General features: G+C 35.2%; 1 protein-coding gene across 2 annotated transcripts; it reads left to right on the plus strand.

The window, feature by feature from the left end:
* Window positions 1–9,553: 9,553 nt before the first annotated feature.
* LOC145569094 (rRNA biogenesis protein rrp36-like) lies at window positions 9,554–13,913 on the plus strand. 2 transcript variants are annotated; one of them, XM_081628462.1, is made up of 10 exons: window positions 9,554–9,693; window positions 9,914–9,997; window positions 10,097–10,230; window positions 10,343–10,409; window positions 11,576–11,628; window positions 12,046–12,100; window positions 12,201–12,275; window positions 12,430–12,547; window positions 13,281–13,327; window positions 13,414–13,913. In XM_081628462.1, exons 2-10 carry the CDS (start codon window positions 9,923–9,925, stop codon window positions 13,513–13,515), a joined length of 726 nt encoding a protein of 241 aa, XP_081484588.1. In that variant the 5' UTR covers window positions 9,554–9,693; window positions 9,914–9,922; the 3' UTR covers window positions 13,516–13,913. The 2 variants fall into 2 exon arrangements, with proteins under 2 accessions (XP_081484588.1, XP_081484589.1); XM_081628463.1 differs by having other exon boundaries at window positions 9,600–9,693; window positions 9,919–9,997.
* The last annotated feature ends 13,274 nt before the right edge of the window (window positions 13,914–27,187 follow it).

A 27,187-nucleotide genomic window follows, 5' to 3' on the forward strand; every position in this document is an offset into this window, starting at 1 on the left:
GTCATTGGTCGCTTGAGAGATTGATCTGTGTAGATCACAATCGGATGTGCCAAGAAGTAAGGTTTTAACTTCTTGACAGCCATGTAAAGGGCAAGGCCAAATTTTTCAACCATGGGGTACCGTAGTTCAGAATTTCTGAGAACATGGCTAATGAAATAGACCGGGAGCTAAATACCGTCTCTCTCAGAAAGGAGAGCGACACTTAGGGCATGATATGAGACGGCTAAATACATGTAAAGCGTCTCCTTAGGCAGAGGGCTTACAAGCCTTGGCAAAGAGTGTAAATGTTCTTTCAATTTTTGAAAGGCCGCCTCAGCATTATCTCCCCATTCAAATCTAGTCTTCTTCCTGATTTCTTGGAAGAAGTAAAGGCATTTGTCACCTGACCGACTGAGGAATCTCCCCAACGCAGCCAGAAAACCGGTAAGTTTTTGAACTTCCTTGACAGTGCGGGGTGACTTCATGTTAATTACCGCCTGTATCTTTTCAGGGTTAGCCTCTATCCCCCTTTGATCAATCAGGAATCCAAGAAACTTCCCAAACTCAACACCAAAAACACACTTTTTGGGATTTAACATGACCTTATGCCGCCTGACTGTGGTGAAGGTTTCTCGGAGATCAGCAAGGTGATCCGTCTGTAGCTTGGATTTGACTATCATGTCATCAATGTACGCCTCTACATTCCTCCTAATTTGATTAATGAATACTGTATTAATCATTCGTTGGAAAGTAGCCGACGCATTCTTCAAGCCAAACGGTATCACTATATAACAGAATAACCCCTTGATCTTTTTTCCACAAGGGTATCTGGTGGAAGCCTGAGTAGGCATCCATAAAACTCATCAAGGCATGCCTGGCTGTAGATTCGACCAGGCTGTCGATCTTTGGAAGCGGGTAACTGTCCTTTGGACATGCCTTATTCAAGTCAGTGTAATCTACACACATGCGCCAGGTAACATTCGGCTTCTTTACAAGCACAGCGTTCGCAACCCAATTGATATGTCTATTTTATATAGTATTTTACCCCCGTCCCTTGGTCATAATTAGTAGTGTTTTTGGCTCTTTAGAGCCACTTTTATTACTAATATGTGTTTTCTAGTGTTTTCGTAGTTTTGGTTGAGTTTTGTAGGGAATTGCACCTTTGGAGCATTTTCTCGGGATTTTATGAAGCAACTACGAGCATTGGAGGAGCACGACCGTCGTTGAAGCCCAAGGCCGGCTAGAGCCATCGAGCCGGTGATTAAGGGCTCGGTATTTAGAATACCGAGGTTTGGACCGAGTATTCAAGACCCGAAGAGGAGATCCGGATTGGGCCGAGGAGTCGAGCCCAATCGGAATTCCAAGCCTCGAGGAGCCACAAGGGCCCGATCGGGCAAGTTACATGGTCGAATGAACCCAGCGTCTAACAGCTTTTTGACCTCGGCAGCTGCCGCCTGACTTCTTTCCTCGCCGTGATTTCGTTTTTTTTGCCGGATGGGCTTTTTTTTAGGATCCACGGCGAGTTTGTGGACAGCAAGATCCGGGCTGATGCCAAGCATTTCTTCCACTTTAAAGGCAAAGATGTCTTTGAATTCTTTCAGCAGGAGGTGCAAGTCTGCACCCAACCTTTCAAAGGCAGCCATCCCCACCTTAACAGTTCACTCCGGACGGCTATCGTCCAGAGGAATATCAATGTGCTCACCAGCCGGCTGAGGACGGAGCTCATCTGACCATTCCTCGGTCAGTGATTGCTATTTTTTCTCCTTCTTCACCTCCACCAGCTGATCAGCTTTTCTTTTCTTTCCGGCTTCTGGTGGGACTGGGTCGGAGTCCTTCACATCATCAAGGTTTATTGGCTCCTTCAGCTTATCGGCTGCAGCAGCTGTTGGTTTAACGTTTGAGAGGTAGCACTCCCTTGCCGTCTTTTGATCCCCGTTGAGGGAGCCAACAGAGCCATCATCCTTTTCATACTTTAACAGCATGAGAGCTGGGATGATGATGGCCTTGCACTCATTTAGAGTGGCTCGGCCCAAAATGATGTTATAGGCGGTCAGCTCTTTAACCACCAAAAATCGGACGATCATATGTCTCCCCTTTCCCTTCTACCCCAACCGGATGGGTAAGTCAATTTGTCCGACTAAGTGCACGACCTCTCCTCCAAAGCCAACAGGGGGATGGGAGACGTCGCGCAGATTGTCCAGCTTATAATTCAGCTTGGACAGACACTTGTAACTGATAAGATCAAAGGAGCTACCAGTGTCAATAAGGATCCGACCAACCAGCTGGTTGGCGACCTTACATTCAATGACGACCGGGTCGTCATGCGGTCGACGGACTTTTCCCCAATCCTTCTCAGTGATGAGGACGTCTGGGAAAGTACCGCTAGTGGACGCCTGTCCATCATCAACTGAGTGGATCATCTTATTTAGATAATCCTTGGTACCCCGAATGGTCGGGCCACCACTGGCGAAATCGCCTGCTATTGTGTAGACCGAATCCTTGTCGGTGTCCGAACTACTAGTAGGCTAGGGGTCTTTTTGGACGAATGCCCCTTATTCGTCTCCGAGGTGGCCTTAGACCTGAGGATGTATGACTTCAACTCCCCTTGATCAGCCAGACGGTCCAACAACCGCTGGAGGCTGAAGCAATCATTGGTGTCGTGGCCAATGTCCTCATGGAACTTACAGTATTTATTCTTGTTCCAATTCTTGGCGGAACCTTTCATGTTCGCGGGTTTCTCAATAGTCACCCAGTCCTGTATCTCCATGAGGATGGAATAGCGGTCTTTATTAAACTCGTACCTTGGGGCGTACGGTTTGAATTCCTTCTTTTTCTTCTAGGACAGCTGATCAGAATCTTCAACCACCTAGACTTCTTTTCTCTTTTTGCTCTGGTCAGCCTTAGGAGCCGACTAAGCAGACCGACTCTCCTTTTGTTTGTCAGACTTCTTGGAGTCAGACTGATTACTGGATGTGCAGAGGTCGATTGCTTGTATGAAGCTCTCCGCCTCCATCAACGCCTCTTGAAGGGTGAAAACCCTCTTTCTGCTAAGGTCAAACGTAAAAGTTTACCCGTCCTTCAGACCCTTCAAGAAGTCTGTATAGGCAACTTCGCCAAACAGTCCTTGAATCTAGATTCTCACCAGATTGAACCGCCTGACGTATGAGCGAAGCCCTTCTCTCTCCCCCTGCCGAATAGTGCTCAGGTCGAGACTTGTTTTCTTGACAAGGATGTTCATCGAGAAGTTTGAAGCAAACAAGAAGGCAAGCCTCTTGAAGCTATCAATACATCCGGCTGGCAGGTTGCCGAACCATTATTGGGCTACACCCTTCAAGGTAGCCGGGAAACATCGGCACCACATACCATCCTCCAACCCCTGCATGTGCATAAGGTTGGAGTAGGCCATGAGGTTGTCCTCAGGGTTGGAGGTACCATCGTAGACACCTACCAACACATTCTTAAACTTGGCCGGCTGTGCCGCGTCGGTTATCTCCTTAGTGAACGCAGAAGTTTGTTCACCAAGTTTGAGCAGACAGAGCTTCCAGTCCAAAGGTTGGACATTATATGCCGCCTGCCCCCCAAAGAGGGTCGGCTGCATAAAATGAGGGGATTACTGCCCGTATGCCATCTGGGGCACATACGAGGCATTCCCAATCATGTGAGGGCCAGAGTGGACGGACTTTCCACCTGTATGGCTCTCATGCAAGGACTGAGTGGTCCTTGAGGGTGTATTCTTGAAGCTGTCTGGAAAGCTCGACGTAGAAGCTGACTCAGACAGCTGCTAATTCCAATTTTGCTCGATGACATGTCGAGCATCGGTGAAGGTTTTCTTGATGCCATCCTGCTGAACAGATCGGATGACCTTCCTTGTGGCCATCTAGGGCAGGAGGATCTTAGTCCAGTCAATGGCAGGCGTAGTCTTCTCCTTTGGATGTGGAGTAGGCAGCCTGTCTCTGACTGATTTCCTCTTCGCTACTTGAGGAGATTTTTTGGCCAACTGACTCCTTCTAGAGCCAGCCGTCCTCCTGTTGACCAGGTCCTTGATCTCGGCCTTGAAACTCGTCATGAATTTCATGAGTTCGTCTCGGGTTACTGGAGCCTGACCTTCTGCCGCTTGGGTATTACCAGGCGGTGGTCCAGCAGACTTGCTAGTACCAGCTTCATTGTTTACTCGCTCCAGCTTATCCCTGGAACGGATGTGTTTAGCAATGAGTAACCCATCTGTGGCCATATATGTTTCGACGTCCACATCGTGGTCGTCTTCATCGCCTGTAAAGACCTCCCCATCAACCGTAGGACAGTTGGGGTCTGGCGGCGGTACAGACTCTTTTACCATCTTTGAGGTACTCTCCCCACAGACGGCGCCAAAAGTGTTGGATGTTTTTGTCCCTCGGGAGAGTTACAACTCGAAGATTGGTCTGGTGACGCTTGTACCTGCAAAATAACAGAGACTCCGGGTGGTTGGAGCTCCGCCTCCGACGATCAAGTTAGAACGTGTTGGAGAATATGAAAAGGTGCGGAAAAGTAGAATGAGATCTTCTCGGATTCCGAGATCAGGTGTTTTCTCTGTTGTAAGAGAATATATGGTTATTGTAATAAATGTATCTACCCCATAAATGGGGAAAAACTCCCTATTTATAGGATCATTGAAAAAGGTTCCCTTTCTTAGGTCAGGATTGGTGGGCTACGTCATAATACGGCTTTCTCGGGATTTGGGCCAGAAAATCAGCTTTTTCTCCCATTAGTTTGGCGTGACACATGTCATTAGGTAAGAGATCCATTTGGGCCTCCCAGAGGCTGACACGTGTCAGCTTATGATAGGGCCACGTGTCTTGGATAATTTTACCCAGAATAACTTCTGCATTTACGAATTTATTTTTTCTCTACTTATCAATAGAAATTTGAAACCATTTTTATTCTACTAACTTTTTATTGTTTTTGCTTGACTAATAACATATATATCATGACAAAATAATCAAAAATTTTGGTTTAATGATAAAATGCAACAATATTAAATGATAGATAATCTATGAGCACATCTCTACTACTAAATTAAACAAGAATTTTTTGGGTGAGACCGTCTTAATTATCATCGATCATAAAATCACATTTGTGAGTCATTACAAACATATCACCCTATAATGTATAGAAAGTCTTATTTTAAGTTCAATATTCATAAATTTTGAATTAATGAAAGTTTAATGTATGTAATTATACATATAATGATATTAATTTACAATTGAAAATTAACTGATAAGGCAAAAATTAACTGATAAGTAGGCGAGGATAAGGCAAAATAGAAGTTAGATACGAAAAGAAAGACTTTTATTCACTACGCGGCTAGCTAATTCCGTTGTACTTGTATCATCTTTTCTACAAAGTGTTTATGTGGTTTGATTTGTTAAATAATTGTTTTCAATTTTGTTATCTTCTACTTCACATTTTTTCCGCATGAATATAGATTAATCCTACAATAAACAAAGACGGTCGCACTCGACAATTCCAATATCTTAATGTAAGTATATGATGGTCATCTTTTTCTATCTAATTATTATTCCCTCCTTCAATTTTTATTCTTTATGCTTTAAAGTCAACTTTTATAACTTTGAGTGCAAAAATTCACAATTATAGATATCAAAACTATATCATATAAGATCGCTTTTCAGATTCGGCTTGAAATGTATTTTCTATACACAATGACTCATAAATTGAAATATTATTGAATATATACTTAGTTAAAGATGAACATTACAATTCGAGAAATTCAAAGTGTAAAGAATTAAAAGTGACGAAGGGAGTATACTTTTGTACAAATAATACTTATTGCTAAAAGACCAACATAACAAAAATTTAAAACTAATAGTAAAATACTAGAATTGATTTTTATATTCTATCACACCCCTTCACATGAGAAAATTACATAATTTGAATGTAATCTTTATACTTTAATTAAGTTGTCAATTAAGGGATTAAAATTTATACTTGGTTTGTTTAATGTGTAATTACAAAGGATCCGAAAGATGGAAATTGGTGGTTTACATTTGGGGAGGAAAAAACTTTACAAGGATTTTGGCCTAAAGAGATATTCACTGGATTGTCAATGTTAGCAACTAAAGTCTCATTTGGTGGAGAAGCTTATGGCCCTGTGGATCAACCTTTACCACCTATGGGAAATGGTTACCGTGGTATCAGACCCTAAATATGCTGCTTATTGTAATTCAATTGTAGTGTTGGATGAAAATTTGAAGGAAGATAATGACCCTCATGAGATTGAAACTTATACAGACAATTCACATTATCGTGTCATTGATTATGGATGGACTAATAGATTTGGACGCTTCATGTGCTATGGTGGTACTACTCCACAAATCTGATGTACAGATTATTATTACTTTTATCAATAACCATTAATAAATTTCTTTAACTTTTCAAGAAATTATATCAAGTGTTTGTTAAGATTAAGGATGCGTGATTAAAATGTGCTTTGGACTTGGAAAATGGAATAGACTGTAGACAATTATCCCATAGGAAAAGAGTATAATTTATTTTATCTATTTATATATATAAATGCACATAATACTTTAAATAATAGGTTTATTACGATTGTAAACCATAAAAATTCAAACCTAAAATAATGAGCTGAGCCTAGTTAATTCTTCTTTTCAAGTATTAGTAGAGGGGTACATGTGTCATTTCATGTACTAGTTGAGGGGTACATATGTAATTTTCTAAATGCAAGTTGCAAACAGTAATTGGACAACTCACCAAAATTACAGAATAAATGACCACGCTTTTTCAATATATTTACATAAATGCCACCAGATTAACAAAAATTCATTTATCAGGCAGATAAATTAAACTTGTATTTGTCGTAAAATAATTTCATTGATGATATATGGGATTACAAGTCTTTTGGATCTCTCGATTCCTCTCTCCAAAGGTTTATGGTTTTGATATTTGTTTATAGTATAGGTCTTGTCATATGAGCCTAGTTAAATTCTAAAAACAACCCTCTCTATATAGAATGTCGTAAATTAGTAAACAGAATAACTACTATCAAATATTCTACGAAATCTTAAAGATAAATGTCTTATATATATTTTTTTTGATATTATCTCTTTATTTACATATATCTGATACCTAAAAATTAACAAAATTTCGGTGTCTAACAAATGCCCCCTCGAGACCTGTTGTGGAGATTTGATATCGAAAGCAAATTTGACATGTCCCATTAAATCTACAAGTTTTGAAACTTAAAGAGCGAAAATCATCCCATCGAGCGTGTCAATTTGTAAACCATAAAATTCAAGCACATAATATACAATAAAGAGGCAAAAAATATATGCGGAAATAATAATTTTATTTATAATTTGTATGTTTACAACCCTCATATCTCTTGATTTCTATTTTCAAAGGGCTTGTTTTACCAGGTCTTATCGACTTATTCCGATTTTACCTACAATGATAGTTTGGTAGTAGGAAATATATGCTTTCTTTGTGACTTATCCATATAAGCCTCGTTAAAACCCCAGAAAAAACTCTCTTTATATAGAGAGTCTTAGAGTAGTATACAAGATATTAATCATACGGTATATTCTAAGAGATTCTATCATCTAATATTTTTTGATATATTATCTTCTTATTTACATATATTTAACACCTAAAATAACAAAATTTTGGTGTCAACAATGATTATTTAATAAATTTTGAGCTAGCTAATCAAGAGGCTTACTAATTGATTTTGTGTAGTTAACTATTTCAGAAATAAATTGAAAATATAGAAGCAACTTGATTTAAAATAGGTTTTTTTTTTCCTCGTATTTTAAAGGTTGGGAGACATGTAAAAAAAAATGACTCATCTAAATTAAAATTAACAAATTGGTTTTTAATGGATTTTGTTAATTATAATTGTTTCGCATAAATTTTTATACTTCTTCGTAAATTTCATTTTTTAGCATGTACAAGTCAAATAGAAACTTTTTTTTTTTTTTAGGAAAAGTCAAATAGAAACTTTAATATGAAGTAAAATTTGAATAGGAATTCCTTTGAATCTTCCCTGGAAAAATATATAAGTTTTTTTAGGATTTTTTTTTTTTACTTTTCCACAAAAAAAAATCAAAATTTATTTTTTTACCACCAAAACTTCTAAAACTTTTATTTTACCATCAAATAAAATATTAAAATTGTTTTTTCCCACCAGCCGTAAAAAAACCTAACGAAATTTTTTAAATTCTATGATTTTCGTGCCAAACACATGATCTTTAGGAATTTTGGGAGATATTTTTAAACACGCAAAACAAGGTATTTTCGATCATTTTTAGTCAATTCTGACCTCAAATTCGATCTATCGGGCCAAAATTCTCCCCTAAACCTATTAATAACATGTTTTGCGCATGAAAACTGAAGAATTTTTTTTTTTAAACCATTAGATTTAATGGTTTTCTTGACGGTAAGTGGTACAAAACAATTTTTAGAATTATTTTGGTGGTAAAAGTCAAAAAAACTTTTTTTTTACTTAATAAATATTGTACAAAATATACAATGAATAGTGAAAAAAGTCAAATGTGTTAATTATTTATGAACAAAGGGGGTATGTCATTTCCTAAATATGTGTTTTACAAATGTCGTAGGACTATAACTCCGTAATTAATAATAGTAGTTTTCCCTCCGTCCCCTTTTAATAGTCCCTTATGACCAATTTTAAATCCCAAAATGATAGTCTCATTTGCTTTTTTCAAGTACCATTAATATTAATTTATTAATATGCTCTCCAATTTACAACAATATTTGTGTAAATTTAACTTTTCCATGTAAAATTTGTTTTTCCATGTATTTACTTACTTTCTCTCTCTACTTTTTTGCATACCCAATGTAAATTTACTAGGGACTATCAATAAGGGACGGTGAGAGTATTATTCTTTCTCTCGTATAATATATATATATATATATATATATTATAAATAAATAAATAAATAAATAAATAAATAAAATTGTATTTTACACTCATAAATAACCCACTTTTTAAAATTATTATAAAAAAAAAATCTATTTTAAAATTACCACACATAAAAGACTAAGGGCATGTTCGGCAAAATATAGCTGTGAAGGTAGCTGTAGCTGTGTGTAGTTGTGACCTGTGTATGTAGTTGTTAGCTGTCAACAAACTGTTAACTGTGAAGATAAATAATTTAGATTTGAGTGTTCGATAAAGTAGCGGTTGACTAGCTGTTATATATAAAAATCAACATTTTATTTGTAAAACTATAGATTAAATTTTCAACATACCTCAAAAGCTACCTCCAATTTCAAAAGCTAATCTTTCTAACTTTTCATAAGCTACCTCCTCCCCTAAAAGCTACACTAACCACTACTTTGTCAAACACTCACATTTTTTGTCAAGTTGTGATTTGACTTGGTCAAACCACTTAAAGCTACCTAAAAACTACTCAAAAGTTAGCGTCAAACACGCCCTTAGTTTTACTTTTACCCTTGTAGAGTTGTAGTTTTCCCAACTTGACATCCACATATGTGTGGTAATTTTCAAAAAGTGGATTATTTGTGGGAGGTAAAATGCAAATTTTGCTAAAAAAAAGTCACTCTCGCTTAACAGAGCTTTGCGCCCCCTAAACCAATTTCTCCATAGCTGACTCCTCAAACTCACTCTCGCTTTCTCTTTCCTCCATTGTAGCGTACTTTTGAGTTCTCCATTCTGTGGTAAGATGTTATTTTTCATCATAGAATATCAATTTCTCAATATTCTGTTAATCGTTAATTTGATTCAATTTAGGGTTCTTCGTGAATAGATTGTCGAATTATTAGTTATAATTAATTTAATTACTAAAATATGATAACCAGTATTATCGTTTCTATTCATATCTTAAGCTAGAATAATTTAATTTGGTTGCTAATTTGTTGCTAAACCCTTTAATTTTAGGACAGAACTATGAAAGCGGAGTTATTCCCTGCTTCGAATAAAATTAAATTCGAACAAAACGAGGATTCCTCGAGTGAAGAAGATGTTAGTTTGTTGAATTACATGGTTTGATATACATTTGAGATTTAAGTGTGGATAGTTGAGTTTTTGTGTTAATTTTTGATGGAATTTTTGTCAATTTAGGAGGAAGCTGAAATAGAGAATGAACTTGCTGATGTGCCTTTTGGAGAGTTGCAGAAGGCCCGTTCCGATGGTACCCTTGCTTTGCACCGAAAGCGCGAAACCGAGAACAAGGCTAAGCGAGCTAACAAAAACATGTATGGGTTTCTTGCTTATTGTTATACTTTGTGCAATTGATATGGAGTATGTATTTTAGTGCTACTGTTTGGGAATTGAAATTGAGTATTTGTATTGGTTTTTTGAATGAAGGCCAATGGAGGTGAGTAGCAAAAAGCCGGTTAGTAGATTCAGAGAAGTGATTCAAGTGCCTAAGAAGGTCAGCTTCATAACACCTGTGTTTAACATATTAGTATATTATGATTAGTTTTTCATTATTTTTTAAGGGGGATTGGAATATTATGATTGCGATGATCCTTTTTAGGGTGTTTGGGATATTATCATAGCGTTGTTCCTTATATGAAAGTCTCACCATCTGTCTACAATTGGGATTTCTACAATTAAATTTTTACTATGGGATTAACCATGAAGTTGCCAATTTATGATCTTGTTAATCTAAAATTAATGCCTAGCTATCTGTCTCTAGTTTTCCTTTGGCAATTAGATGTGTTTGAACTCTGAAACAGAGGAAATCATCTGAAGTGAGCTCTTTGTTATTCCAAAATACGAAGATTCATCTTTATTCAGTGCTTGCTTAGGCTTTAAGTTATACTTCAGTATGCAGTTCACCTTTCTATGTGTATTACTGATATCTTCAGTGCATAAGACAGTTACTGTGTACCAGAACAATTGGTGAGACTTACCATTTATTGGACTTACCATTTTTTATATTTTCTGAGGGTGTTTGACATTTTGACAAATTAGATTTCCTGTTTCTTGGGATGAGAGGTAAAACTCAGATGTGTTGAATGAAACATGACCAATATGTAAGCTTCTGCGAGAACTTTTTATGATGTGAATTGCAAGAATGATAAGTTAGGGGACTCTGGTTTATCATTCTCTATATCTATGTAACTCTAACTTGGCTAAAAGTGTCAAGGCACAGGTATGTATCCAAGTGTGTTAGACTCGGCCATTTTCTGAATTTTTTTTTTTCCTTATGGAAGTTTCCAAAGTCACACCAATGTTGAGTGTCTAGTGTTTGATATGGCTACTTTAGGGCAAATGAAGCATAGGCTGATGTTATTCCTTTGGAATTATATTGTCCCTTTGAATGTTTACTCTAACTCTGCTAAAAGTGTCAAGACACAGTTATGTATCCATGTGTGTTAGACTCGGCCATTTTCTGAAATTTTTTTCCTGATGTAAGTTTCCAAAGTCACACCAATGTTGAGTGTCTGGTATATGATACGGCTACTTTAGGGAAAATGAAGCATAGGCTGATGTTATTCCTCTGGAATTATATTATCCCTTTGAATGTTTATGTAAGTAAGCTTTATTTCGTATTATCACTATGCTAATTCACTCCTATAATGTGATCAACAGGTAGTACGGGATCCACGATTTGAATCTCTTTGTGGCAATCTTGATGAAGAGGGGTAAGGCTCCTGTTTGAAATTTATCTGCCATTCTGTGTTTTTTTTTTCAGATACCCTTTAATTATTTCATTCATTTTTTTATTTTTTTTTTGTAATAAATTATTAGTGAATATGTTCATTTTATAGTCTAGTATGTGCCAGAATTTCACGAATGCTGATCTTTGAGAATAATTAATTCTGACATTGATATTAATTTTTTTCATTCAATTCTTGTTTTTTATTTTTGCGGATAACGGAATGCATCTTAGAGATAGGTGATGGAATTTGTGTATCAGCCTCACGAAATTATATGGTATGAAGTAAAAATTAAAAAAAATATGATGATCTAATTATGATCTGACACACATTTGATGAAAGTTGCATTGTTACATGACTTATATCATTCAAATATTAACATGAACTTTGTGTACAATGCAGGTTCAAGAAGAGATATAATTTCATCTATGAAGAGAACCTTCCCGCTGAAAAGCAAGTACGTTTATTTGGCTATCTGGTGCTGTGTCTTGTTTGAGTTGTTTCAAACAATCTTTTGTCTTTTGAGCCATCATCATAATATTTTCATCTTCTCACAGGAATTAAAGAAATTGCTGGAGTCATCTAAAGACCCTGAAAAAATTACAGAAATAAAAAGTCGCATTGGCTTGATTGTAAGTATATTTGCCTCAAAGTTTTTGTTTTGTGAGCAGCTTTTGTGATGTAAGTTTCATTATTCTTTTTGCTTGGAGCTAATTTTTTTAATCCTTATGGAGTTACGATTGTCATTTCATTTTTTTTTAATTTCTGATTTGTTGGTTTTCATAGGACAAGCAAATGAAGTCGGACTCTACAAAACTCAGGAGAAACCAAATTCTTTCAGAACACAAAAAGAAGGCAAGGGAAGCAGTAAAGCAAGGAAAGCGTCCCTATTTTGCTAAGAAATGTAATCCTTTCCATCTCCTTTTCCATTTTCTCTTCTCAAATGGGGTCTTTCTTAAAAAAATCTTTATTCTTTGTTCAATCTTGAAGATTTCTCTATAATCAAACCCTTTGCTCCTTTCCTTGATATTTTTTGCTTTCTTTAATTCTTTTGGGATTTTTAACGAAATGAAAGTATGGGATCTTGTACCAAAGGCTTCCTCTTTAAAAAGGATGTGACTTTGAATTGGGTGAATGGAGGTTCAAGCGAGGTATATGCAGGGAAGTGATTGAGAGAATTGGGAAGAGGGAGAGAAGGGAAAGAAGAGGAGAGAAGTTTTCTTAAGTAACGACAGCGAAGCTTTTTAAGAGAATTCGGTTTTTTTAAGGAGAGGAGAGATCAAGGATGCTGAAAATGATAGTGGTCAGTATGGTCACGTGATACAAGGGTATTTTTTTGAAAAGAGGGGAAAATAATGAATCTCCCGTCTCCAGTAGATTCTGAGGTCTCTGGAGTTATTTATGATTAATGACTCACACCTTGGCTTTAGTTGATATTGTGGCTAGGGCTAATGTGGTGCTCTTCAGAGTGTATATTACACCCTTAAACTCGTCCATGATTGGTGCTATTTAGGCAAATTTTGCCCATAATTTATTTAACCAGTGATATCCTTTAGCTCAGGCTTGTGAGCTATGTATTACTCATCCTTTTAACCTGTTTTTGCCATGAGCTAACTCATTTGATTCTCTTGTTGCAGCTGATATCCGAGATCGGATTAACATGGAGAAGTTCAAAGATCTCAAGGTATGTGCTTACCTCTTTCTTATTATTGATGGATGATTAAGAAATTAAGTGTATTTATTACTAATTGATCAACTGTCTATAATCAGGAAAAAGGTAAGCTGGATTCTTTTATGGAAAAGAAGAGGAGGAGAAATGCTGCAAAGGACCATAGGTTCATGCCTTACAGGAAGTCTAACAATAATGAGTAACAACACAGCTCTCTTCCGATTCTTGACAACCAGCCTCTCCATTTTCCATCTCATGGTGCATACAACCTAGTTCTATTTTATCCGTGCACTTTGACTATGTCCGACTTGTTAGAAGTACCTGACACAGACAAGGAAATCATTCCCATAATGCTCTGTTATATTTTAAGGATCACATCTGACTGAGATGACTGGATATTGTTGAGCAAGGGTATGAAAAGTTGATTGGAGAGTTAATGACTTATCTGTAGTGTTCTCAGCTCTATAATTTTGGACTTCACTGTCAATCTAGCATCTTTTTCATGTACTGATATGACAAATGCATTTTAGCTGTTACTGTCATTTGTACCTCTGGAAATGTATCACACTTGTTTCAAGTTGATGAAAATGCTGTGCAACTATGAATTTTATTTACAAGTATGGTTCTATTAACTAAAGCTAGTAACTATAGAGTAGAAGTTTTGAGGTCCATTCTAAAGATAGGTTCATCTCCTGCAGTCACTTGGGTAATTTTGGTTGATGGGTCATCCATTGATTCTACAGAATCCCAACCTAACCATTAAAATGGAGCTCAAAGCTTCCCAAGGTAGACTTAAAACCTTGCTTATCATGCATGCTCATACTTGGCGTGTAATCCTCAAATGCCAACGTAAGCTTTATTTCAGTACGCCGGTGGGGAAAAACGAGCTACGTTGAGAGATCAGCATGTTCACCGGCACCAAACTGATGATGACTTGATTTTTGCATGCTTTGTTCTATCCTATGGATACCTTCCTTAACCTGAAGCCTTAAACCCTCCTTCAAAAGTCAATACCCCCTTTCAAGTATTATTCAAGGCAATTCAATTTCGATCAAAGCCCTAGGCGATTAATGTTTTAGCAATCCCTAGACATATCACAGCTCAATTAATACCTTCAAATCTATACATAGTACAGTTTAGAGGTGATTAAAGGGCAGAGTGTGCCAAGGATAAAAAATATTCAATTTGCTTGGTTAGGTCGGACCAGGTTGGGGCTGAAAATACTTGCTTAAGGGCCTACAAAATTGGATCGGGCCAGATGAATTTTTCAGGCTGGATCAAAAACATAACTAACAGTGTATTTGGATAACATTAGAGGAAGGAAAAGAAGGGGAGGGAGGAGAAGAGGAGGGGAGGGAAAGGGAGGGAGGAGAAGAATAGTGAGTTTTCCTTCCAAATCTCTCCATTGTTAGAGGGATTATTTTCCTGTAATTTAATCCCTCCATTTCTCTCTCCTCTAATTCTCTTCCTTCCTCATTTGTTATACAAATGAAAGATATTCCATCTCTCCATTTCCCTTCCCTTCCTTTCCCTCCATTTCCTTCAATCCAAACACACCGTAAAAGTTTACCCATGCATGTCCAAAACCTTTAGGAAAACTGTTTCAAGTGGAGTTGACTTCGGGTCGAAAATTTCTGCCCAAAGTCTGGCCTAAATTGGGTCTGGTCGAGCCAACCTAACATGATCAACTCTAGTACAAATTGTGGCAGTACTTTTAATAAATTAATTCTATCTTAAAAATTAAATCTTCTGCCTTTCAACTCTTTTGCGTTTAGTTAAAAGGAAAATTTGACTTTTGCTATCACTAAAATACCCATATTTTACTTTTGTTATCCATCTAAATTTTTATTTTATTTTACTACCACTTAACCTTTTCCGTTACAATTTCCGTTTGAGGGACCCATTTATTAACTCCTTCCACTTTCTTCTTCTCCTCTCTCCACGAACCTCCTCATAGCAGCCCCATCCCAAACTCCCACCCATTCTCCAGCAACACCCCACCACGCCGATCATTACCATCAATCGCCAACACCATCACCAAGCAGCAAAGAATTTTGATAAATTGAAGAAATCTTGGCCTCAAATTAAAATAATTGAGCAAAGGGTTTTCGATTTGGGCTAAATTAATTACGATTTTGGGGATTATTGATTAATTAATTTGCAAATTTAATTGGGTAGTACTCTCTTGAATTACGATTTGGGGTTAATTTAATTGATTGAAAAATACAAATTTTGTTAAAATACAAGTTTTACATATACGAAGAGCGAATATTTTGGGAAATGGACTGCACCAATGAAGTTCTAGAAGAGTTAATGAATGTTGGAAGACAAGCTTCAAGATGTTCAAGGTTTTAAATTGCAGTATAATTTTGCATTTTATTCATGGGTAATTTAGTTTTAGTATTTGGGTATATTTTTATATAAATATTTCCATCTTTCATGGCAAAATTTGCATAACCAAAAAATGTGAAGAAAGAATACAATTTAGTTGAGGAAGACGATGATTTTTGGGTAAATGAAGCCTAGATAATTGATAGAAATTAGTTTTGGGGGTCAGGTTTTTCTGTGTATACAATTGTTTGCAAATAGCGTACAATTGGAGTTTGCAAATAGCAGTTTGCTGGTGGTTGTTGCCGATAGCTATGGCCGAACAGGGGTGAGATGGGGCTGCTGTGGTTAGTGTTGTGGATGGCATTGCCTAATATTGGGTGGGGCCGGGTTTGGAATGGAGCTGCTGTGAGGAGATTCGTGGGGAGAGAAGAAGAATATGGAAGGAGGTGATAAGTGAGCCCCACAAACGGAAATATTAACCGATAAGGTTAAGTGGTAGCAAAACCTATAATTTTCGGGTTTGGGTGATAGTAAAATAAAATAAAAATTTAGATGGGTAACAAAAGTGAAACAATGGTGTTTTGGTGGTAGTAAAAGTCAAATTTTCCATAGTTAAATTGTTTAATTGCGCTAAAATTACAGTGTATACATATTCAATTCATTTACAGCTTTTTGTATTTTCTGGTAGGGCTACGCTCAGAATTTGATATATATTAATTAGTTATGTGAGGAAGTCAATATATATTGGTTAGCAATTGCTTCAAAATACTTTTACAACGTACTGCGTAGTTTTTTTTATAAGTTTGTGGAGTATATTAGAATGTCGTCACAATTGTTTTAAGGGAATATAAACTAAATTTGTTATTTTCATAATATAATGAAAATTTCCTAAAAAAAAAATAAGGTTTAGGAGGGAAAATTAGTTTAAGGGTCCATATTATGGCTTGTTTACTTCAGCTTAACATCAATTCAATTTAGCTCCAATCAATTCAGTTCAATTCAGCTCCTAATTTTATTTCCTCATAAAATATTCATTTCAATTCAGTTCAATTCAGCTATAATCAGTTTAGTTCAGTTCAGCTATAATCAGTTCAGTTTAATTCAACTCACTTCAGTAAATGTGAACAGGCCTTTAGTTCCTTGTTCTCGATTTGTTTCTCATTAGTTTAAGGGTCTAGAGAGAGTGTGTGTTATGATGAGAACCAAGTTGAGAACAAGGAACTTATTCGGACCCTTAAACTACTTTTCCTCCTAAACTTTTTTTATATATATAATTTTTTTTTTTTTATAACTATTCTATATTTTATACAATTTTTTCAACGTATGTCCCTAAGTTATTTGTTTATTCACAATATACCTCCGAATTACCAAAAAAGATATTACCAAATGCCCAAATGACTGACGGACATCAACTCTATTAGTCATTAAGGCTTAATTGTGCCACGTGACATCATGTTGTTTGTTCTTTTTAAATATATTAAATTAATGAGCAAGTCCCCATTGATCTCGGAGATATACAAAATTTGTAAATCTCAGCTATAGAACCCTAAAAAACAGTGACATGTGATTAAAAAACACAAGTACTAAATGCAGTACAAAATAACCTAGATGCGGGAATTTATATTAATATGGAAATAACAAAAGACTAAAATACCCTTATTTAATTTTTATAACCCAATATCCTATTTCAACTTGAACGTAAAATTCAACCTCAAAAATTCTCCATTTCTACAGTTCTACCTCTGCTAATCGCAAAAGATTTTGCTAATCCCAAAAATTTATGCTAATCCCACAAAATTCACATTCATCTTCCCTCCCATCTAAGGTAATTTATATGTTTAATTTCGTTCTTATTTGTTTTTTATATAATATTTCGTCCTTTTCTTCAGGGGTTACTGTTGACCCCCGAAAATTTGATCCTGGGGGTGCTGTTGACCCCCGGAAATTTGATCCGGGGGGTGCTGTTGACCCCTGGAACTCTTATCCGGGGGGTACTTTTTACCCTCGGAAATTTGATCTGGGGGGTACCGTTGACCCCCGGAAATCTTATCCAAGGAGTACCGTTGACCCCCGGAAACACATCCTGGTACCCTGATACGCCCCCAAATAAAACGTTCCGTACAATATGAAAATTTTACTTTGTTTGATTGTTCATTTATAAATTAGATTTTGTGGGAAAAAATATTACAGCACATAATTTTCATACCTCAAAACAATCGTCGTAATGCACTTCATTATTGTCCATGAATTTGTATAAAATTGAATATTAAATAGGATGAAAGGTTGAATACATTAAAATATGGTTGTAAATTATACGGTAGGGATGATTATCTAGTTAGGAGTGTAAATGATTAAATTCAAACAAGGGATGATTATCTAGTTAGGAATATATAGTCAGTAGTAGTAAGGATTTAGATTAAAACAAGGGTACAATTGGGAATATGCAATTTTAAAATTATTAAGTTATTCTGCATTTAGGTAAACTATTACCTGCATATAGTACCCCCTTAAAAATTTATAAAACATGTAAAAAGTAAGTGGAAATTGATAAGCGTGGGCCCCACACTCGAAATAACAGCCGTTACCTCTACTTTGACGTTAGTCGTTGTGAATTAACCATGGTTTTTCTATTCTTCAGTCTTTCTATTCTTCCCTCTTTCTGTTTTACCATCACCACCATTACCATCACCATCTTCCTCTTTCATCTCCTTTGTCCTTCAATCTACAACCGAAATTAAACCACCATCTTCATCCTGTTGTTGCAAATCGACCACCATACCGACACTGACATTGATGGCGGCTTCCGCCAAATAAAACGACAACCCTAAGAAAAATGGAGTAATTCAGGGCATGGTGAACCCCAAAGGGTAAGTGTGTTACCCTCCTTTATTGTTTTCTCCATTGAGAGCTTGAAATTGAGCTTTGATATTTCTCTACCATTGAAGCTATGAAACTTCCACCATTGATGCTCGTGGTAGGTTTGCAGGAAGGAGATAAAAATAATGGTTTTTCTAGTTGTTGAGGAAGAAGATGGTGGTGGGCTGGTGGCTTCCTCGTGTTCTTCGCCCGTATTGAACAAGAGTACTGGTTATCACAAGCTTGACACTTTGACAAAGTTAAGTGGCATTACTTACCCAGCTTGCATTCACATTAAAAATGATAAGCGTGCCCTCACCTTAAAGAGAGTAAGTGACGACCTTACCCCAGGATAAACGAAGCTTGTTTATCCCGAGTATAAACTTGAATTTTCTCTAAAATTAGTTATTAAAATTTTTTTACAAAAATTTAAAAAAAAAATTAAAAATAAAATTACAAATCGCCCACACCATACCCAACCACCATCCCCACCCGAAGCCCAACCCCCTCGATCGGCGACCGAAGCCCCCTCCCCAGCGCCGACAGTGCTTCTCCTTCCCCCTATCTCCTTCCGTCAAACCTCATTCCCCTAAGCCACCACCCCGATTTTTTTTCTCTACTTTGGCTAGAGCCCAACCCCCCTACTCTAGCGCCAACACCGACCTAAATAACCCAGCCCAACACACCTCCAATGCAGTTTGTGTGGCATGTCGTCCCTCTGACCGTCGCCCCCTCCCCCTTCTCCTTAAACCACCTCGAAACCCTAAAACCAAAATCTAAGGTTTCGGTTGTGGGGTTTTTTGGTTTCGGGGTGGTGGTTTGGGGGGAAGTGGGTGGAGATGGCAGGGAGAGGGGCAAATTGGCTTTGCCGGCACATGGAGGGGTTTGGGCGTCGACGAGAGGAAGGTGTTTTCCGAGTTAAGGAGGGGATTATTTTAGAGTGGGGGAAGGTTGTTATGGGAAGGGGAGAAGCCACGGCGGCATGAGGTAAGGGGAGGGAAGGGCGCCGCTGGCACTTAAGGGGGCGTTAGTCGCCAGTGGGTGGTAGGGGCAGGGGCTGGGATGGCGTGGTGGTGGTGGGTGGAGGGTGGCTAGGTTTGGGTTTTTTTTTCTTAATTAGTTCCTTTTTTATTTTTTTGTAATAAAAATAAACCCAATAAAATATGCCACGTGGCACAATAAAACCTTAATGTTTAACAGAATTGACGTTAGTCATTCGGGCATGTGGTAATATTTTTGTTAAATTCAACTGTATACGGTAAATTTGAAATTTTTCATGGATATGGTAAATAAACAAATTATTCAGAGGTATATGGTGAAAAAAATTGTACATTATAACTATGAATATAGTAAGATGATGTCATATAAGTATAGTGATCTGATGTGTTGCGATTTGACTATAACGATGTCATATGAATATAATGTTATGAGACTTGACTAAAATGATGTCATATACTTCCTCCGGTTTTTTAGTTGACATCGTTTGACTTTTACACTATTCACACAACACGCTTTGACTCGCTTTTGTGCTTTATAGATACGATAAAACATATTCATGTGGGATCTTGTTTGAATCGTTTCAATGTATATTTTATTAATATCCACTTTTTATAATTTTACAATGTTGATAATTAGAGATATTAATCGTTAAAAACATGCGTTGGCAAGCGTGATAATAGAAAAGTGTCGACTAAAAAAAACAGAGGAAGTATAATATAATGATGTCACATAAGTATAATGATGTGATGTAACTTAGCTTGACTATAATAATGTCATAAATATAATAATGTCATATAGGTATAATGAAGTGAAAGATGTGACTTAACTATAATGATGTCATATAAATATAATTCGATGTGACTTGACTAAAATGATGTTATATAACTATATGCGTATAATGACGAGATGTTACTTGAATATATACTCCCTCCATCCCATAATATAGTTTCCATTTGTGTTTTTCTAGATATTTAAGAAATAGTAGGAGAAAGTGGATAAAGGCATAAAGCACATCAATAAAAGTGAAAAGTACAATCATAGACAAAAGTTAGAGAGAGAAAGTGAAAAAAGTACAAGGCATGTGCAAAATTCAAGAGGTAAATTAGGAAGTACAATGAATAAAGTTAAAAAATGAAGGTGTAATGATCTTTACATGCTGTCAAAAAATAGAAACATGAACAATATTTTGATTCTCCAAAATATGAAAACATGAACTATATTATGGGACGAAAGGAGTATATAAATCTCTTTTTCACACATCAAATAATATAATCAAAGTATTGCCTAATATAGGCGAACACCGACTCTTGGTTAATTAGTTCGTACCGTTATCCCAAAATCCTAAATAATGGTTTAGGACCATATGTTAGTCATTGAGCTCATCACGGCTCGTTGAAGGCATGGTGTAACCATAGTGCATCATTTTCCTTTGTCATTGATACATTCGGATTATCTCTTATCTATGAGATCTATTAACGATTTATAAGTCCTTAAAACATGTTGGCAACTCCCCACTTTATCTCTTTATCTGTCATTTTTTATCAAAATCAAATATAATCTCATGTGTCATTTAGAACTACTCATTCTGTGTAGGTTATTCAATCCCTGCAGTCTTTAATCTAGTATATTTTGGCTTGTTGAACTAAATTACCCCTTAGCCTATTTGCCTCCTAATGTCTAATACAATTTTATATGTTTCCACCAAATATAGCGTTAATGTCGGTATATATAAGCTTGGATTCTCTGTATTTTATTTAAATTTAAGATTATTTTTGTCTACCTTCATTAAACTGGTGTGGGGGCCGGGCTAGGGGTTTACAGCAACAGTACGTGGCATGAACTTTGGCCTAATTGCCCAAAAAAAAAAAAAAAAAAAAAATAAAAAATAAGCATCAACTTGACATTTTCACCTCCTAATGTATTATGCCAACTTTATATGTTTTTAACCAAATACTGTGTTACATTCCGAAACTAATGATAGCTAACATTTTGGCCCGTTTGATGCACGGATTGTTACTTAAATTAGGTTATTTTTATACGTAGGTATATTTTTTAATAGTTGAAACTTTTAATATAAAATACGAAATAATTGTTTCATGATCATTGAGGTAAATGAAATTCATTATTCAAACTTAAAACAAAGAGAGAGTGAGGGTGGAATTGTGGAAGAAAAGGAAGGGATTTAGTTACATATGTATACATGAATCTTGTGAGATATGAAATGACATATTGGTTTTAAGTTATATTTTAAGTTTAGGAGATGAAAAGAATATTTTTAGGCAAAATTGGCCTCAATAGCACATCTATAGTTTGGATGCGGAGAATAACACAACCTTAATCTGGTGCACTCTACATCACAAACTATTAAGTTTGGTGCAAAAAATGTCATAAATAATATCGGAGATCGAAATTTGTACCGAAAAAGTATATTTTTATTAATTTAATATGTTTAACAAACTAGTTATAGGCCCGGGCGATGCCTCAAATCAATTGAATTTGCAATGTGCCACTTAGAAAATATTACCTTTAATGTAAGAGATGAGTTTAATCGAAACTTATTACCTTCATAGTATAAATGAGAAATATAAATCATAAGCACTTACTCTTAAGAGTAATTGAAACTGTATTACCTGAATATTACAAATGAGAAATATAAATTATAGACACATCCTATAAACCCAAGCCAATACAAAAAATTGAGATAAAATGTACCAAAATAAAAAAATTTGGCATACAATTTCTTTTAATTGACGTATGAGTTAGAGAAACAAAAGAATAAAATTAATAACATGTAAATTGTATTCATTTTACATTCCAAATTAAATAATAAATGATGAAATATTAATCTATAAAATTAACATGTAAATTGTATTCATTTTGTACATACCATTTCAAAAATGATAAACTCTTGCAGCTTAATCCTACACATTATTTCTTGTGATCTCTTATTCTCTAACAATTTTTTTTTTTTTTTTTTTTTTTTGCTATTTAAATTTTTTGATATAAATTTCATGTAAATATTTAATTTTTTGACATAAATTTCATATAAATTACAAAATATGTTAAAGAAAAGCAATTATAGAGAACGTGCTAGGTATCATTAAGTAACCAAATAATTTGTGGAAAAATTAAAAAAAGGGTAAGAATTGATATAAAAAAAATAAAAAAAAAATAAAAAAAAATAAAAATTACTCTTTTCAATCTCATTTATAACAATTTTTGCACCAAACTTAATAGGTTGTGATGTAGAGTGCATCAGATTAAGGTTGTGCTATTTTTTGCACTCACCCTATAGTTGGTGCTATTGAGGCCAATTTTGCCCTATTTTTATTGTATTTCACATGTTTATTAATATGTACTAATTAGTTCAACTTTAATTTATTATGGTGAAAATGAAACACTTCAGTTTCTTACTTTATTTTACAAGTTGTAGAATGCATAAAGAGTTTAGCTTTATTTTATTTTAAGTGATATTAAAAAGTAAAGAAAGATTAGGAGATGTGACATGTGACACATGAGTAATTTGTAGTGATATGTGACATAGAATTGATTTGTGGTTTGTGTTTTTAAATACTAAGTATATATAGATATATTAATGCCGATATATCAGCTTGGATTCTCAATATTTTTTAAAAATTTTAAGATTGTTTTCTCAGTACCTACATTGAATTGATGTGGGGGCTATGGATTTACAACAAAGATACGTCGCACGAACTTTGACATAATTGCAAAAAAAAAAAAAAAAAAAAAAAAAAAAAATAATAATAATAATAATGAAATCAACTTGACATTTTCAATTCACAAAAACATAAACGTCATGGTCAACGAAATTGGAAAACACTGAAATGTGACCTTGTTACATTTTACACCCTCTATCTCATAATAATTAACACAACTTGATTTTTTTGCACTACTCGTCTATCAGCTTTGATAGTATATTTATATTACTACTTTCGTTTCATATATTTTTGCAATTTTGGGATATTATTTGTAAAATATAAAATGTTCCAAAGTTGCAAAAATATGAAACGGAGGTAGTAATACATATATATACGAATACAAATTCTTAAATGAACCTGGTTCACACTAATTTATTGTGAACCACTAACATTAGAGAAACTATGGTTGTTTTATTAATAAAAAAAGAGTCACTATAATAAAATGAAGGTTATTATGTTGAAAATAAAAGTCATTTTGGTTAAATATAGGCTATAAGAGGTTAATTTTATTAATGAAATATTTTATAAGGTCAATATTAATAATAAAGGTCACTATGTTAAAATTAGGGTAATAACGTCGCACTTCAAGTTCACAATAGTATTAAACGTTATACAACTTTTAATAAAAGGTTACTATGTTAAAAATAAGGAAACTATGTTAAAAATAAAGGTCACTATGTTCAATATAATGTTAGTTGCGTGTGTATAAACCTCGGGTCCACAATAATATTATTGTGAACCAGGTCCACGCAAGTATTTCTGATATACGAAGACTTTTCTACACTATCTTACTAATATATAAAGTATTTTCATATATACGTTTATGGCTAAAATTAGGTACTAACATGTGTGTCCGATTAAATTATGTCAATTATTATGAAATATAGAAGGATTATAAAAATAAGATTAATGATAATCAATCATGGAAGACCAATTTGGATTCTTAAATCCAATATCTAAATTTTATAATAAATATAGAGAAATTCTTTCTATACACGCATTTAATAGGTGTGTGGGGTCTACAATGGTGGCACGAATTTTGGCCCAAATACAACAGAACGAGCAATGAGACATTTTTTTTTTTGAATTGCTATTCGTCGCTCTCATTTTACATAGTAACGCTTCCATTTTGACTTGAATGGACAAAGATGTCCTTTATGCAACTTGTACTATTTAAAAAAAACTTTGTTCCCTTCATGGACATTTTATATAGTAACGGTCCCCTCAAACTAGTACACCGTGAATCCCGAGCCCACCACATCGATCCCCACGTCCTTCAAACCAAATTGGTCTCCACGACCACCTTCAATCGTGTTTTTTTAAAAAATTTAATCATCAAGTTTATTCCGACGGGTCTTGGATGATGGATGACTGGGACATTCGTACGCCGGAGAATGCTTCGGAACATTCTGTAAGTTTTTTTTTTTTGAAAATGGGACATCCGCCCAAAAATTCCGGATGTCCCATGGTGGATCCGCCTAAAATTTCCGGATCCACCATGGCACATCCGGAAATTTTAGACGGAAGTATACATCCGCCCAAAATTTCCGGATGTGCCATGGTGGATCCGGAAATTTCAGGCGGATCCTCCAAGGGACTTCCGGAATTTCTGGGCGGAAGTCCCTTTTTCCGTTTTTTTTTTTAAAAAAAATTTTACATGTTCGCCGCCGCCGCCGCCGCCAAATCCACGACCACCGTAAGTCAGCCTAATTCGCCTCGGATCAGCCATCCCTTTGCCTTGTTCTTCAAGTGGTGGTTGTAAGGTGGTTGTTGGTGATGGTTTTTTTTTTTTTAGGAGTTAAATTTCAGATTTTTTTAAAAAATTTCAGATTTTTATAAAATTTTCAAATTTCAATTTTTAAAGAGAGAAAATGAGAGTGAATGAGGTTAGAGAGTGAAATATGTGACTCGTTGAGTAGAAACTCCGTAATTATATGCTAGGGGTACAAAAGGAAATTTCTTATAAAAATGGGAGCGTTACTATGTAATTTGCGAGCGACGTTTAACAACACCCATTTTTTTTTGGGACAAAACTAGTCATATACCTAGGGCTGATAATCTCTAACCTGACCTGAAGTTACTGTGAGAAACCTGAACCCGACTCGAACAACCGCGAATATGACCCAATTTGACCTAAATTCCGTATTTCATAATAATATAAAGTCTTACACTATTTTTGATAGTTTTTAAGCATAATTCAAAATCGACCCAAAATCTGACCAAAACCCGACCTGCTGGTCCAAATCGCCACCCCTACATATGCTCATATAATTATATAAACTATAAGGGGGCTTTTGATTTGGATGATGGAACAAAATGGAAAGGAAACATGTAAGCGGGGAGAAAAGAATCATTTGATTATTATCTTTTTATTTGTTTGGTTTGACCATAGAAAGGAAAATGATAAACTTTACTCCCATATTTGTGTTCGAGGAGAGTAAGGGTATTTGTTTCCCTAAATTTTTTAAAGGTAACAAATGAGAGGTAACCAAGGGTAATGGCAATTGTTGTAACCAAATACTTGGTAATAGTATCGGTTTAATCAAATCTGTTTCCAATCCAAAAAATACACTAACCAAACATGCTCTAAAATAGTTTTGGAAAGATAGTAGTATGTGGTTATCAGAACTTGAAAAACTATAAAAATGTGATCTTGTTAGATTTGGTAAAGTTAATGGTAATTAATCTAAAATCAATTCGGATGTTTGCATCTGTGCTGTTAAATTGTTGTCCACTTGTGGGTGTGCTTAGAAATTCAGAGCTAACTGGATAAGGCCAGATCAATAATTCTCTTAGGGGCTGAACATCCTGTCGAGGTGCTTTGATACCATGTTAAATTTCGAAATAATATGAAATGGGCCTGGACAACCCGAATAAGGAGGAGAAGAGTTTGGTCCACAAACTAGGCTTAGGAGATTCCATACTAAAACCAATTGATAATAGTAGGAAATACTCCTTTATCTTATAAAGTGAAACCATCTCCCACTTACAAGTGGACATTAATGAATTTCAATATGTGCTAAACATTACATAAGTTTTCTTAATATCCACCTAATAATTTTTTTTTTTTTTTTTTTTTTTTTTTTTTTTTGGGGTGGGGTGGGGGCTTTGAGGTGGCTACATTAGTGACACAAAATTTTAACCCAAATGTTTAAAACAAAATGACACTAACTTGACATTTTTTTTATCCAAAGTATTCAAAATTTACAACTTTAGATATATAGTAGCAAGATGGTCAACGAGACTTGAAATGGCTGAAAATACATATGTAAAGTTAATGGTAAATTAATAATCCCAGAAAAATCAATTTGAAATCTTGGATACTCCGTACTATGCATCAATTCTCAACACCCACATTAAAATTTGGTTTTGTGGCATATTTTGAACCAAATGTATAAAACTGATACCAACTTGACATTTTGCCAAAAAGCTACTCATAGTAGCAACTTTAGATAGATACAGAGTAGTAGCTTTTCAACAACAAAAAATCAAAAAAAAAAAAAAAAAAAAAAAAAGTAGCATGAGACCATCTTCGATGATGAGACTTAAGTTTGACTATTAAAATACAAAATGAGTTGTTTTTTACCTCCAATGGTGATACCAAACCCACTTCTCAATTTAGCAACTCATGTAAAATCTAATTTCTCAATAGTGAGACTTTCTAAAGTATATTAATGTCACTTTCAATTTATGGCCCACTAAATCATATTATAAGTTTTTTTTAGATAAAAAAAAAATGAAAACTTAAACAAATTACAAAACATATTATAATATTGATAAGGGCCCACACTTTTTGTAATGAGACTCAAATTGAGTATCTAAACTTAGCAACTTTCTTTTGAGGTTGCTAAGTTTAGATACCAACTTATTGGTATCCTTTGCAAAAAATACTCTCTCTTCTAAAGAAACTCCCTCAAGTCTCATCATTGGAGATGGTTTTAAAACCCGGGAAAGTTAAAAAATGTGACCT

Source organism: Chenopodium album, chromosome 11, assembly GCF_948465745.1.
Source record: "Chenopodium album chromosome 11, dcCheAlbu1.1, whole genome shotgun sequence".
Taxonomy (NCBI): Eukaryota; Viridiplantae; Streptophyta; class Magnoliopsida; order Caryophyllales; family Amaranthaceae; genus Chenopodium; species Chenopodium album.